The sequence below is a fragment of the Bactrocera tryoni genome, chromosome 4 (assembly GCF_016617805.1).
Source record: "Bactrocera tryoni isolate S06 chromosome 4, CSIRO_BtryS06_freeze2, whole genome shotgun sequence".
NCBI classification, from domain to species: Eukaryota; Metazoa; Arthropoda; class Insecta; order Diptera; family Tephritidae; genus Bactrocera; species Bactrocera tryoni.
The window spans coordinates 10,416,666-10,432,662 of NC_052502.1; the positions used below are offsets into that span (position 1 = coordinate 10,416,666).

At 33.8% G+C, this 15,997-nt stretch overlaps 2 protein-coding genes across 8 annotated transcripts in view; both read left to right on the plus strand.

The window, feature by feature from the left end:
• The window catches only part of LOC120776135 (anoctamin-1), a 178,093-nt gene that overhangs the window by 149,978 nt on the left and 12,118 nt on the right, over positions 1 to 15,997 (plus strand). For 2 of the 7 annotated variants that reach the window (XM_040106674.1, XM_040106669.1), the window contains exon 3: positions 14,350 to 14,969. The exons of 1 other annotated variant lie outside the window; for it this stretch is intronic. In XM_040106674.1, coding sequence (XP_039962608.1) covers positions 14,388 to 14,969 — 582 coding nt within the window. In that variant the 5' untranslated portion in view covers positions 14,350 to 14,387. Of the gene's footprint in view, positions 1 to 2,678; positions 2,898 to 5,600; positions 6,530 to 14,349; positions 14,970 to 15,997 lie in introns of those variants that run through there. 4 more of the 7 variants (XM_040106673.1, XM_040106671.1, XM_040106670.1 and 1 more) reach the window with 4 other exon arrangements.
• Positions 1,665 to 2,176, plus strand: LOC120776144 (signal peptidase complex subunit 1). Its single transcript, XM_040106684.1, has 3 exons — positions 1,665 to 1,776; positions 1,844 to 1,990; positions 2,045 to 2,176. The coding sequence occupies exons 1-3, from the start codon at positions 1,753 to 1,755 to the stop codon at positions 2,156 to 2,158; spliced, it is 285 nt and encodes a 94-aa protein (XP_039962618.1). The 5' UTR covers positions 1,665 to 1,752; the 3' UTR covers positions 2,159 to 2,176.

Here is a 15,997-nt window from a genome sequence, read left to right on the forward strand (position 1 = left end):
CGTTAACAACAGCGCGCCAGTCGATTATTCGTTTTGCAATGTGGCGCCAATTGGAGATTCCAAGCGAAGCCAGATTCTTCTCCACCTGGTCTTACCAAAGGAGTGGAGGTCTTCCTCTACTTCCCCCGGCGTCGAATACTTTCAGAGCTGGAGTGTTGAAGAAATTACTTTCTTAATTAGTGCTGTCCGTTTTTAGACTCACTCGATTGAGTTTCCACAATTCTTCTTCTTCTTCTTTAGTGGCGTAGACACCGCTTACGCGATTATAGCCGAGTTAACAACAGCGCGCCAGTCGTTTCTTCTTTTCGCTACGTGGCGCCAATTGGATATTCCACAATTGCATCTGCTATATAGCGCACAAATACATACGCATTTACATATTTATATACATATTTGAGAGCCAAAGTAATTGCAATAAACTCCCAACGTCAAGCGGTCAAGGTTATTTAAAGTCCATCCAAGTGGATTTCAAACGAAATCAGTATCAACACTAGCAATCTCTGCACACCCCACATAAACAATATATAATGTGAAATTACGAAATATAAAACAATAAAGCGAGTCCAATTGATCATCAATACTAGTTTGCCCAGCACTTCAATTTGCGGCTTACGGAGTAGACGTCACTTTCATTGCTTTTCCCTGCTGCAATCAATGCAGTGTTTATTGATCTACAAAAACAAAAAAACTCCAAAAATTATCATTTGTTTTGTTTTTATCCGCAAGGTGACTTTGCTTGAATTATTTTGTGCATACATGCGTGTGAACTTGTTTGTAAGTATGTAGATATTTATGTCAATTACACTTTAAACTTTTTTCTATTATTTTGTGTGTTAACTGAGCTGAGCGTTTGAATTACAAACAAACAATTAAACACGAATTTGTTTGCAAATAAAATTAAAAAAGTAATCACGAAGTCATTTTGATTCAATTTGCCAAAAGCGCCGACATCAATTTAAATGCTTGCAATCGTTTTTTTGACACATACATACATATGTATGTACATACACATTTATTGACATAAGCGACTTTTACAGTGATCAGTCCTTAAAGGGTCATGCCCACTTGTGAATTTAACAAAATGAAGTTTTTGTATTGCTTATAGTATATCAAGATGGACACATACATACATTAAAAAATATTCTTCTTTTTTCGGAGGTCCTCCTCGGGATCGGCTACAGGATCAAGAGAATGCAATTTTTAAAAATGATTTTTTATTAAAAGCCTCATCCACAAAATTCAGAAAAAACGCTTTTTCCAAAATTGCCAGTGGATATAAATCCTTAAAGGCAATAAAACATTAAATAACCATAAAATTATAACAAATAGTTGAATACTATTTATATATGAACATAATTTTAAGTTTACATGTCAACGGGTATAAAATTAAATAAAATAATATATAAAAAAGATACTTTGTAGTTAACACAAATCTGTCTAATACCACGTTAAACTTATTATTTAATTTAATTTATTATTGTTATTTTTATTTTTTTTATTTATTTATAATTCTTCTTTTTATTTATTTATTTATTATAATTTTTTTGATAACGGTATGAATAAATTTCCAAGTCTTATCGTCAAAACTCCCAGCATTCAAAATGTACACTATTTTCAGCCTAACGGCATCCCTACAAACATACCGGTCACCATTGTGAATTCACGCCGTAAAAGAAGAAGCAAGTGTTGTCGCTTTGATTTATACAGAAATTGACAACGTAGCCAAAAACAAGTGTTAATTATTTCTACAAAATGTTTAATATTCAAACGCATATGGTAAATATCAAGTTTTATAAATTTTAAACAACGTTAACTAATTAAAAACACATATTTTCTGCAAAAGGACTATGAGGGCCAGCACAAAGCGGAGAAGTTCTCACGCTTCATCATTACGCTTTTCGGCATTGTCGGACTCATCTGGGGTGCTATCATTCAGCAATTTTCGCAAACTGTCTACATTCTCGGTGCAGGATTTCTGTTGGCTTCTATTGTAAGTATTATAAAGAAATTGTTAAGCTGCATCACACAACTTTTATTCCACTAGATAACTATTCCGCCATGGCCAATATACCGCCGTCATCCCTTGAATTGGCAAAAACCACGTAATATCGAACTACCTGTAAGCAGCGGCGATGAGGGCAAGAAAAAGAAGAAGTAAACACAGATGCTTATGGCATATATTGTATTCCATTGATAGCTTTTAATAATGAAGTTGTGTAAGTTTAAAAATATAACAAATTAAGAAATTAAATTTCAGTAATGAAATTTAAAAAAAAGATAATTGTTTATATTGAAGAAAGTGGATGATAGATATTTGCCGTCGGTGTGGGTTTTAGCGGACATTTAATATGTGGATCAAGAATAGGTTGGTATTGTTAAGAAGTATATACATTATTTATATCTTAATTATCGCCTTTCGAATTATCTTAGTTACAAGAAATGCAATCTGAAATCATGCTATTTTAACATTTTCGGTTTGTTTTTAATAAAACTAAATTTACTGTCTACAGTGTCACCTTGCGGCTACTTGTGCCATAATAATTTCTACTAGCGTTGGCAACATAAGCAAACAGCTGAGTGTGCAACAACAAATTCAATTTGTGTTGTTCCAATTTGACAGTTTTCTCTATTGCTCAGCTTCTTCACAATTCATTAATTTTTCTTCTTCATAACTTTTGCATTATTTACCCGCATATATAAAAACTAAAACGAGAGTAAATATTAATTAACAAATACGAAACTTAAATAACAGTGAGTGCGTCAAACAACAAGATAATGTAATGTTCTAAGTCGTAATCGTAGCACAGGTACGGGCAGTGCTGTTTTCCGGATAATCGCATATAGTGTAAAAATATTAAATTTCCAATGACTTCAGCGTGAATTCTCAGTCAAGTAAGGTCAATAATAGTAACGAAAAGCTATTAACTTCATTTTTCTACTAAAAAACTAACAAACTACAACTACTAGATATCGCTAACATAAAATATAAATGTAAATAGTTTAATAAAACATCTATTAACAATCGAATATAGTAATATAATGCTAAGTCTGGTTACTGAATCATCGCCAATGTCTATTAACATATGGTTAACAAAAAAAAAATCAAATTAAAAGTGACACATACATTTCTATAAGCTATCCTCAACTTCCCACACCGACTACTTTGATTGCAACGGAAATAACATCAGTCCAACAACAAAACTATAGCTTCTTACAGTAGTGCTATGCAATTTAGGGTGTGGAAAATAGGTGAAGACACTATTTAAAAATCCATTCAAAAACACTTGAATACATACGTATACGCAAAAATATACACAATCATATTTACAAAGTTTATGCGTCGTATCCTTGAATGAAAGGGGTGCGTCGCGCAAACAAATGTCGTTAACAACGTCTTATATAGGTGCTACTAGGCTTGTGAGCCGAATGGCATACCTACATATATACTTATGTACATACCTACAAAGTAACATAGCGCGACTTTTGTTTGTGCCTACGGTTATAAATTTGAATATCCAACTGCAAAACGAAATTCGCCCCTTTCGCGGTGCGCCTTCTCAACACTCTGGGCCAGACCTCCGAAAAACAATTGACATGCGTTTGGCTTATTGCTTTTTTTGGCTTTGGACACTTATAAATGGTCGTTTGTCACGTTGGCTGTTGAGAGCTACTCATGGTTTAGCAATTCTATTATTACCGTCTCAATTACTTTATTTATTTTACAAATTCGGTGTTATTATGTACATATATGTATATGTACATATAATTCATATGCTCAAGATTACAGGCGCTTTCTTGTGGAATAAAAATAAATCGTAAAAGAATCTCCTGGCTATTCAAAGAACGTGATTTTTAGCAATTCACGGAATTTATATAATAATTAAGAATGAGATATGCGAAATAGGAACAATTACGTATACTATAATTGTACTAATATTATTGGTGTGGATATTTAAACATATCAACATTGTATAAAAATTAACAAATAATATTATAATAATTTCGTCAAATATTTATAAATAAATAAAATAAATAAATATTTATATAGCATATATGTACATATATGTACATTCCTTAAGCGACTCCAACAGGACATTCTGAATTAATATCTGCGTAGAACTATTGAAAACCATTATATAGCCTAATTGTTTTATTTAATTCTCAAAACTACACTTTAAGCCTATAAATTAGCAAATAATTAAATACTAACATCACATAAGGCTTCTTTTGAAAAGTAAATATAATGTTTGTTTGCTAATATGCACACCTGTTTGTGTTATTTACTTCACTGCACTTTATCATAAACAAGCTAGTAATCCGAAATGATCAAGGTCTACATATGTACATACATATGTACATACATATATGCAACACATTTGTTATCAACAGTCGCGTATTAAAGATATAGTATTAAGTTGTACCATAATTTGTGTATTTTGTTATCGGTACTAAACCCAAAAAAAATTTTATGATTAAATAAATACATACATATGTATAAACCTTCACTCACCATCTGAGCCTAGCAGACTATCAACATGATTTCTTTAAAATGCACATTACCAACACACACACGACTTACAGTCATAAATGCAGTTTTACAGATTCCAGTTCAAAATTCTAAGCTAAGAAGAATTTAACATGGAATTTCACAAGGTGCTGACCTCTTCCCTCTACTGTTTAACTTCTATATCTCGAAATAACCCCAGTCCCCAGAAGAAATTTCCATCACCTCATACGAGTACCATATTGACCTCATGATAGTACCATATTGACCTCAGTCATGGTATTGATGGGTTGTGTGCAAAATGGGATACGCTTAAAATACCGAGGTTCAAAATGTCGACCAATCCGAACACCGACAAACCAAAATGCCGACATGTGCTCTTGCTTGCGTACAGAAGCAAGCATAAGATGATTCTTAAATATAAATAAAATTCTACCGTTGACCTATTTGCAAGTTAAGCCATCATTTTAGTATGAAGAATCACACAAGAAAATATAATTTCAATAAATTGCACTATTTTACCATCACAAAACTCCTCCACTTCTACAATTATTCCATCTAATTCTCCCCCTATTCGCATTTCAATACAAAAATTTTCACTGTTCGCCGCGGCGTATACCAAACACTTCAAATAAATCATTCCAAGACATTTATATTAACGCAGCAACAACACTTTTTGTGTGCTATTGCCAAAGACGCTGCGCTAAAGTACTTAACTGAGAACGAATGCCCTAGCATGATACGCTCGGTTGAGTATGACCCGCCAAGAGACAGTGGTGAGCACAATGAAAGCATTTGAATGAAAAGATCAGCAGTGAGTGAGTGAGTGAGTGTGGTCAATGAAAGCAAAGCCAAAAGCGGCAACAAACAACTGTAACAAGTAGCAGCGCGCACGCCAAACGACTTAACAGCAACAGCTGCGACTGCGTCCCAAGCGGTACACTTGACCACAAAGCCAATTGGGGAGCGACGCTGGCTTCACACGCTGATGACTATGTGGCGTCGCACGCCGGCAATGTGTCGGAGCATTGGAACGCTTTGAAAATAAAATGTACATTTAGTAAACCCGCGACGGCTTACGCGTACGTTTGGCAAGTTTCGAGCGTTGTTGCTAGCGGATTGTTTGCGCTTTTGCCATTTGCCGGTCTCACGTGCGGGCAACGGACAACCATACGCTGGTCTATATGACTGTAGTGTGTATAGTGTGTAACATACTTATATAGTGGAATAACAAAAGCAAAAGGAATTAATCCGGCACATGTTCAATTTAGTTAATGATGCCATTCTCAAAATTTGAAAGAAATAAATATTAATGTGTAGCACTCGTGTGGCGTAAAGCGTATGCAATATTCGTAAGAGTGATAAATTATAATAATATTTGGCATATGGGGCACAACCACTTGATGCTGCAGCGCCTCACAAATCAATGCGCCTCCTCAGCGTTAACAAGTGTTTACAATTAGCTCAGTGTGCCAATTTTTACTGTGTTTTTTTTTTGTGAATAATCCATAAAAATATACATACAAATTTATATAAACCGTTGTGCGCTTAATGCGACTTCCGTTGATTGTGTTTTCAGTGAATTAGACTTTGCCGTTGATGATGATGGTTATATGGGTGGTGATGATACCCACAATGATGCACAATGTGTTGCTCTTGAAAATGACAAAGTATCTGCAGCTGTGATGGTGCTATTGTGACGGACAATCAATTTGGTGGCGCGAGTGTGACTATGAATGTCATGTAAACGAGTAAACGCGTATGAATGTAATCATATTTCCTATAGAAATTTCATAGAAATTTGAAAAAAGCTTTACAAAAGTGCAACATAAAAAACAGAAAAACACAACATAATTACAAATTGAAACTGGAGGCATTGTTTCCATGCTTCTATCTTCATTTTCGGCTTATTGGTTTAACAACAGCACTGCGATTGTGCCGAATTACGTGTTGACGTAGTGCGTATAAATTGGCCTGGAAAGCAACTCGACCTCAACAACAAAGCAACAAAAATGTATTCGGCGGGTAATTAATGCATATCAATGGAAATACAAACTCGCAACACATGCATATAGCATTATGTGTATATGTGAAACAAAAACAATTTTACGCACAAATGTAGTTTCATATATTTTTACTGATTTTATTTAGCATTTTACGTACATGAAAATTAAATAGTACTTTATAAGCGTTGTGTTGTTGCAATATTTACTGTTTTTGCTATTTTGCTAAAAATCTTCTTTTCGCAAATGCTTACATACGCACATATATTATACAAATTAAGCATTCATATGTAAATTTTTAAAAAGCACGCGGCTCATACATACATACCACAGACGTTCTTTATAAGCACATATAAGCACTTTTGAATAAAAAGTAGTTTCTATATATTTTCAGTGGCTTTCTCGCGCATTTCTTATATAAGCCATCTGTTCCTTATTCATCATGTATGTATATAAAACTTATAGATACTGCTTTTATTGTTGTATGTTTGTGTGTCTATTTGCCGTTCTTAAATAAAATTCTACTTGGTGATCACGTTTTCTGTACATATATAACTACATTTCCCTCATAATACATTTATATATTTTTAATTATTTGTTTTAAAGCTTAACTAAGCTTCTAACAGTAAAATAAAGCCTTTTGGGGAAATTGTATGGCGGAAATACAGATGATTTTCGAGATGATGATAGAGAAATTAGCAGTTAGCGTGTTTAAATCTCAATTTGTGGAAGATGTCTTCAACTCTGCGGAAGTTTTCTCTTACAAATATATTATGCTGAAGTTTTTGCCAAAAAATTCTGAGAATATGATTCTCTCTAATATGCACAAAGTTAAGTTAAAGTTTAGCTTACAGTTTGCGGTTACTGAACAGTTAATAATAAAATAAATAATAATATTAAGAAAAAATAAAAAAGTTATTTTAAAAATTCTTGCGCAAGCTCTTCCATATATTTTATGCCGATCGGACTACCAGAGCATATATGTACATACATACATAGCTACCATACAAATTGACTGAATAAAATTAAATTTTTGTATGAAAATTTTTTTATTTAAGAAATGACCTCACAAACTATATTTAAAATAATTAATATTTGCAAAATTTTTTTTGCTACCTACTGTAGTTTAATAGTTATGTGATTCGTCATATTATGCTTCAACGTGTAAATATATTTTAATTTAATTTTTTTTATTGTTTATTTATTTGTTTATTTTTATCTCTTGTCACCTCAACGCCAAATACGAAAAGTTGTCACCGGTTCTGGCAATTCTGGATATAATCATTGGAAGCACAATTTATGTATATACACACATTTATATTGGCATATAGTGGATTCAACTGCAGCACGCTCTGTTGCTTTTGTTTATGCCCACTCATTTATAGACATGTTCATATACATACATACAAACATACATATGTATGTGCAATGCGATGTATTTGCGCCCCAGTTGGACTTTGTTGCTTGATAAATGCGTTTCAAAAAGGAAATCTTTAAATGAACTCAATCTTCTAAAAAAAAGTCTAGTAAATTTCTTGATTATTTCATATTTTTGAAAATTTTTGCAGACGAAGTGTGTTAAGAAATTTTTAAATCTTACTCAAAACGCTTTGGGAGGTACGGAATTTTCCACACAAATGTGTAACATTTTGAGTATTCGAAATATATAAAGAATTTTGAATTTGTTTCGACTTTGAAAAGTAAAATTTCCGAGGTGATACTTTTCAAAAACGAAGTTTGATTATTTGCGGAGCTCTAAACCAAGAATAATTCTTTTAAGGCTACAATATATTTTCTAATTTTCGTACATTTAGTGTTTTTTGCTAAATTTTATACTTTAGAAATTTCGAAAATATGCATTAGAAATATTTTTTTTGATTTGCCGAAGAATAATTTCTAAACTTTATTACTATTATCTTTATGCTTCCAAAAAAAGTGATTAACGTTATGAATATTCGAAATATATAAAAAGGTTTGAATTTGTTTCGACTTTGGAAAGTAAACTTTGCGAGGACAAGTCGTTCCATGTATAATGTTTTTAAAACAATAAATAATAATACAATAATATTCGTATAATTGGAGAATTTTATTAACTTATAACGGTTGCAATTTTCGAAATTTTTTTTCTAATTTTCGTAAAGAAATTTTTTAGTTTTGATATTTTTATGCTTCCAAAAAATGTGTTTTATTCTTTCCACTTTCATTTATTTGAAAAATATAGTTTTCCAAAAGTTTTCAAACCTTTGAAAAATCGTATTTATAAGCTTTTTTGATTTTTATAATTACGTAATGTATATTGAAATTTCAAAAAATATTTATTAGCCTTTCAAATCCGCCAATTTTGAAATTTTTTCTCCCAAATTGCACCAGTAAAAAATTAAGATATCGTCACATTACTTCTGATTTTTGTTACGGGTATTTGTTTATACTCGTTAGGTACACTTCCTGCATTGCTCCCCCAATTTCAGTTTGCCTATTTGACAATGGGCGCGCGCTCTGCATTGTCTATATGTTTTGCCTCCAAGTTTATTGTCGATCCAAAATAGCCGCCAGCTTTATTTTTAGACTTTATAACTGCATAGAGCTGTTGAAAAAAGCATTAGGAATGAAAACTATAACACAAAGTGGTTGTTGCTTAGGCGCGCAGCTGTCCAATAACAATAACAATAGGCGGCAAGTAATATTTTATTCAACACCAAAAAAAAAAACAACAACAAAATTTCTATGCTTCCAAATACGTCAACAAGAGCAATGTCATGTACCCAGTTTGCTGGAGAAGTAAATGAAACGAGCTTTCAATTCATAATATACATATGTACTTATGTATATACTTACATGTATATATTTTTATTTTCAGCAAAAATAAAATTTTTAAATTGAATTAACCAATGTCCCTCCGGCTTTCGCATTTACTCCCATCCATATAATGTGTGTATATGTATATATATCTTTATTCAAATATACTCAAGTAAATAATAATACATTGCACCAACAACAATCAGTGGCCGCTGACCTAGCTAGCGTCAATTTATTGTTCTTTTCATTTATTTATTTACTTCTTCATTTTGTTGTATTGAGTTGTTTAATTGGATTGAACTACAGAAAGTGAAAATTTATTGTATTTTTTTCTGATTAAGAGGTGATTAAATACATAGTTAGTTATGTATATATACATACATATGTATATGCAACCTATGTATGTACATATGAAATGGGTTGTCAAAAAAGTCTTGCGGTATTTTTATTGAATTTTTTTTTATTGAAATGAAATGAAAATTGAATGAATTGATGACTCATGCCAAGCTCTTGACCGATGCTACGGCTGCTACTATGCCGGTCTCTTTCGACCAATTCAGCGATTTTATCGCAATTTTCGACGACAGGCCTTCCGAAGCGTGGCGCATCTTCGACCACCTTTACACCAGAACGAAAACGTTGAAACCATCGTTGTGCGGTGAAAATGGAAACTGTATCGGGTCCATAAACGCACAAATTTTATTGGCGGCTTGAGATGCATTTTTGCCTTTATCGTAGTAGTACTGTAAAACATGCCGTATTTTTTCTTTATTTCGCTGCATGTTTGCGACGCTATAACTCACGAACGACTTAAAAGAAACGACAATCAATCAAACACGTGTTAGCGTGTGAAATGAGCTTTCCAAAAAGGTATAGCATGACCCGATGCGACGAATAAAACTAGAACTACGCGCTTTCAGCGCCAACTAGCGAAAATACCGCAAGACTTTTTTGACAAACTATTATATATTAGTATGTAAAAGAGTTTAAACTAAAAAATTGTGCTTAATATACCCACATACAAACAGTGTATTAATTGTTAACTTTAAATACAGTTGCGTTCATAAAAATAGTAGCGAATGGGCTGTATTAGAAATCGGTTAGGAAATACAGTTCAGTTCTTTGAAAATTTCAGTTCTTTCACGTCCCAGACATTAGCACAGATTGTGATTTTTTTAAACTCCTCGATGTGTTCAGTGACTAGCTTATAAAATAAAGTGGTACGGAAGATAATTATTTGGTTTAATAACGACAAAATTCAAATTTTTTCATCAAAGAGCTTAAAATACGCATAAAAGGTGTGGTCAATGCAAGTAATAGTTTAATGAGCACATCGAACACAATACACAGTACAATTTTGAAGAAAAAAATTCAATATTAAAAAAATAACAAAAAATCGAGTTTTTCGTAATACGGAAATTATTGATTCTGACGTCTTTGCCGCTCCCTGGCACATTATGAATATCTTTATCTATCATATGAACGTATAGAACTATCAGCTGATCAATAAGGGAGTGAAAATATTTCTTCATTTTTATACCCAGGGTAATAAGTTAGCTACGATGTTTGTGACACCCAAAAAGAAACTTCGGAGACTGTATAAAATATATGTATATGTATATAAAGGGTGATCCCTTTCGAGATTCCCTACTTACTATTTATTATCATTCGAAAGAACATTCCTTGGCGTTTATTTTTTGAAAATTATCACTTTCGAATGTTAGCTGCAGCTACGTCTCAGATGGTCCAACCGTTGAGTCCAATTTTCAATGGCTCGTTTGAGCATTTTGACTGGTAACTGGTGAATGACACGCGCGATATTTTCTTCCAAGGCCTGAATCGAAGAGGGATTGTCCATATAGAGTTTAGACCTTACACATATCCACAGAAAAAAAGTCTAACGGTATGATATCACACGATCTTTGCTTGTTTACATACCCATTGAGCCAGAAATTAAACAAAATTTGGCTTGAAAACGTCGCATCTTCTTGGAACTTTTCTAGAGCCCATAGAAGGGAAGCGACGTCCCTTGGGGAGGTCAGTCCGAGTTGCTGCGAACGACTCTCCACGGTCTTCGTGTACACTCTGCGCTAAGGCTGCTATATTTTCTTGAAGCCAATAATTAATGCTGGGTTTCGAGTTAGATAATGGTGTTGCAAATAAGTTGAGCGGAGCGCGCGAGACACATACTCTACAGAACATGATTTTTTTTAACAAAGTTGAGTGATTTTAAGCATTGTTTAACCGTAAGTCTTTTTATGATGAAATGCTAAACAATACTGAATAAAAATATCATGACAGCTTGGCACGACTCACGCGTGAACTGTCAAAAAAAAACTTTTAAAAAGAGTAGCTCTACTTGGATCACCCGGTAAATGATCAGCGTAACGAGCTGAGTCGATTTCGCCTTGTCCGTCCGTTGTTGTTGTAGCGCCAGAAAATATTTCTGAAGTAATTTCGACAAAAGGTGCTGAGTTGACAGTCCTTGACCGGATAACAACCCGGGGCCGTTCCCATTACTTAGACCCGGCTGTCGTGGGTACGGATTTCCGTCTGCTTGTCTATTTGTCTACACATATGCGAACTAATCCCTCATATATGATATTTTCCTCATGATGTTTTCTTGTTTTTTTTTAAGTCTTTTTCTTCGCTAAATAATAAATATGTTTTCTGACTCAATCAAAGATACTTCACTATAAAACTCTCTTAGATAAGAAATTCGCCATACAACGTTTCAGGATAACACTTTTTTACCATGATATTAAAGTATTTACATAAATTCCACATTCACTGCTTTGATATTTGAGGCTCCCTTCGCAAGCTGCTTACTTCTGTGTTCCAAAACTTATTTACTTCTATTTTTATTATCACAACTGTATGGATTTAATACCTATTTGCATTCTGGTTAAAACTAGCTTTATTGTTCTACACAATGGCTACGTCACTTGTATTAATTGTGGCTGCTTACTCATATGAAAACCGGTTTTCGAGATGCATGGCACAAGTTGAAGTAGTAACCTTTAGATTTAAATATAGATACTTGATATCAAATTTCTTTGAGTGTAGCGAATCGGGTCTTGTCTGGCTTTCTTTCTTATCTTGCAATTTGCAATTTCTGATTTTAAAGTAGGACAATATGGACACCGTCTGCTGGTACTAATGTAATGTAATTAATTACAATGTTATTGATAACTTTCTTGATTTCATACTATACCTACATGTATTATATAAAGTAAGAATTCCAAATCCTTCAAACTGTATAACACATCTATACATTCACAGTCGCAGCTCCGTCCCCCACTGGAGAGTAATACACGTATGCTGTAAAGCTGATAATGATATATTCGTGCTGAGTTGTGAGCAAACTTGCAGCTCTCAGCTGGTTATGATGTCGGAACATATATAACCTTCATTGAGATCTTATCTTGTAGCATTGTGGAAATTTTTCTTTTCATAGAAATTGAATTGCGGCTCTGACCTCGATACTTTTCGATAAATTACAAGGGAAACGAGGTTTAATCAGCATTTATCGACTAAAAAATGAAGATCCAAGAGCAAGATTTTTCATTCTTTTCGCTTTGAGTGTGGTTTTCGGCTTGAAAAAGGGATGGATTATAGTTCGGGGCTTTTAATAGGCCATTACCGTTCATGCTGTAAGGCTGAGAATCAACCCAGACGCCATCTGCAGAAGCTGTATGGAAAAAGACGAGGTGGGAACAATTCAACTCTTTCTTCTTGACTGTCCCGCGTTTAGGTAGGACAAGACTTGAACACCTGGGAGCGCATACCTTCAGACATACCAGCGAACTTGCGAGAATAGAAATTAAACGCCTGTGCAATTTTGCATTGGCCACTAAGCGTTTTGCTAATTTAAGTTCGAATACAGGAGTTCTTCTTTTCTATCCGATCTTCCTCTTGACCATCTACGTCCACAAAACACCTTTAATCGAAAACGTATAAAGACCCATAAATAAGAACTAAATTTGCAGGTGATTATACTAGCAAGGGGCACCTGTGGGGGAAAAGATTCAAAAAAAAAGTGGGCTTGGGCCTCGCTCTACAGAAAGTTTAATGTACATATCTCCTAAACCGCCCACTTTTAAGTACGATCACATATCTCGGGACCTGTTCTACCAGTTTCAACCAAACTCGGCGATTTTCAAACTATCGGGTGCCTTTATACCGAATATTTCAGCCAATGAGTTATCTTCATAAAATTGAGAGAGTGTGTTTTTCTTATAACGGTGCATCCTTGTGCTTAGAATGAATAAAATTATGTAAATACTTGCCTTTAGACTCCATATAGCTAACAAGTCTTATGTACCTGAAGGCATTTCCCTGACTTTATTCCCTGCAAGTTACAAAAGTATGAAATATTCGGTTATACTCGTAGTTAACCCTTCCTTGTTAGATATTGACCGGTTATGTTTTCCGATTTAGTTCTACATTATCAGAAATACTCTTGTGAAGGGTATTAGAGCTTCGGTGCAACCGAATTTAACGCTTTTTCTTGTTTTTAAGACTATATATCACTGTTTATATTGGAATCTGTTAGGATTTTTGATAATATCAATCTTTTATATAATATAATCTCAGAGAAATCTGTAATATAAACTCTATTGTGAACTACAGCGACTTCCATAAGACAAGAAGCTCAACTTTGTGTTCCGAAAATTAAAATAATAACTATTTTCAATACCGAGTGAATACCTTAAGTTCGGGAATCCAAAATTATAGTCTTTAATTCATCAGATCTCAGCTTGCTAACTCATTTAAGCGCATCGATTCATTGAAGCATGACATTTGGTGTTGGATAACGTAAACAAATACTTGCATGACATTTCAATTTTTATTCGCTGCTTTTTTTGTTGTTATATACCACATGTTTCATCACAAAACTATATTTACATACATAAATATATCTGTTTAAAAACACAAAACAAATTGTTAATAACAAACTAAACTAAATATAGTTCCAACATGCAATTCAATCACTAAATATATTTTTCTCTCTTCCCCCAACCACCACAAATCCACACACCATAGTGCGCACAAACGATTTCGTTGAATATCCCGAATCGGAGATGGACGACCTGGAGAGCCTCTACTTCGATACAATCTCGCTGGCAGATTCTGAGGCGGCAGCCGCCGTCGCTGCCGCACACCGTAAATCACTCTCCCAATCACGCAACACCATCTACCACTCGGCGGTGGACCTAGCCGGCGAAGATACACCATCAAAGCGCCGCAGTTTGCGCTCAGAAAACGGCAGCAGCCGCAGCAATGCATCAGTGGCGGCTGCGGCAGCGGCGGCGGCGGCAATGAACAATCCGAACAGCCGTTTGCCATACAATCTGAATTATCGCCACTCATCCGCTTTGGAGCACTACAACAATAGCGCGAGCAATGCAAATAGCAACAATGGACCTGGCCTGGGTGCTGGCGACCAAGCGGATGCGGCTATTGCGGCCCAAGTCATGGCGATGCACAACGGACGCACGCATGCGTACGGCAACAGCATCGGCCATAGCAACAGCGCCGGCGGTAAAAGCAACAGCACGCCGCAGCTGAATGCCGATGAGGTCTCTAAGCGTCTCTTACAAAGTAGTACAAATACTAGTAAAGATAAGAAATTGCCAATTACGTACTCCCAGTGGAAATTTAGGGTAAACATCAGAGTTGAATTTTTGCTTTCGTTTTGGTTTTAAACGCTTACAAATACAAATACATGTATATACAGCAATTGTACATACCTACATGTATATATATTGTATATTTTTGCGTTTTGACCATATCCTGTTATATTTTCGTGTTTCGAAATTTGATTTTTCTTCAAATTATTTGCATTGATTTCTATGTTTTTGTTTTTATTATTACCTTTCTAACAATTATGCACAACTTTCTGCTCTTACACATATGAAAAACACAAATACACACACCAACACACTCTGGAATGTGGCAAAATTTTGAAAATAATTATATTTTGTTGCAAAATTTTATTGCACAATTTTACGGGAGAATTGGTATTTCTTATACGCAAGAGTTTAATCTTGTTTGAACACACTGCAATTTTGTTTCACACACACTTCTGCACTTTACACATATTACATATTTATTAATTTGCTTTCTTCCAATTACTTATGAGTATGAGTTATAATGTATAAACAGGTTTCGATTTTTTTTGTTTTTTTAACAATTTCAAGAAAACAGGAAATTTATATTTTTGAATTTAAGTTAAAGTTAATAATTTTGTTTTTTTTCTTTTTTTTTGAAAAATTTGACATTTTCTATATTTTAATATTATGAAAATAAGTGCAACTAATTGAGTTCGGATTAAAATATCCTTAATTTATTAATTTAAGTGTTTTATTGTACAGTTTTTTCCATGTTTTTCATAGATTTGTATATTATTCAATATTTTCACATTTGGATGTTGTTATTATTTTTGTAATAATGTAAAATTTTCGTTCCATAATTTTGGAATCATTGCCGAAAGAGCGTTGCCATATTGAAAATAAATTATATTAGTACCTGAATATGATAATATGAATCCCAAAATCGTGGAAATAATCTTCAAAATTAATTTCACAAATCCTTGACAAAAAAGTACCCGAAATTGTAAATAAAACGCAAAATATTTAATTGTTCATCAATATTTATTTTGTCGCCTTGAAAGTAGTCCCCACCAGCTAAT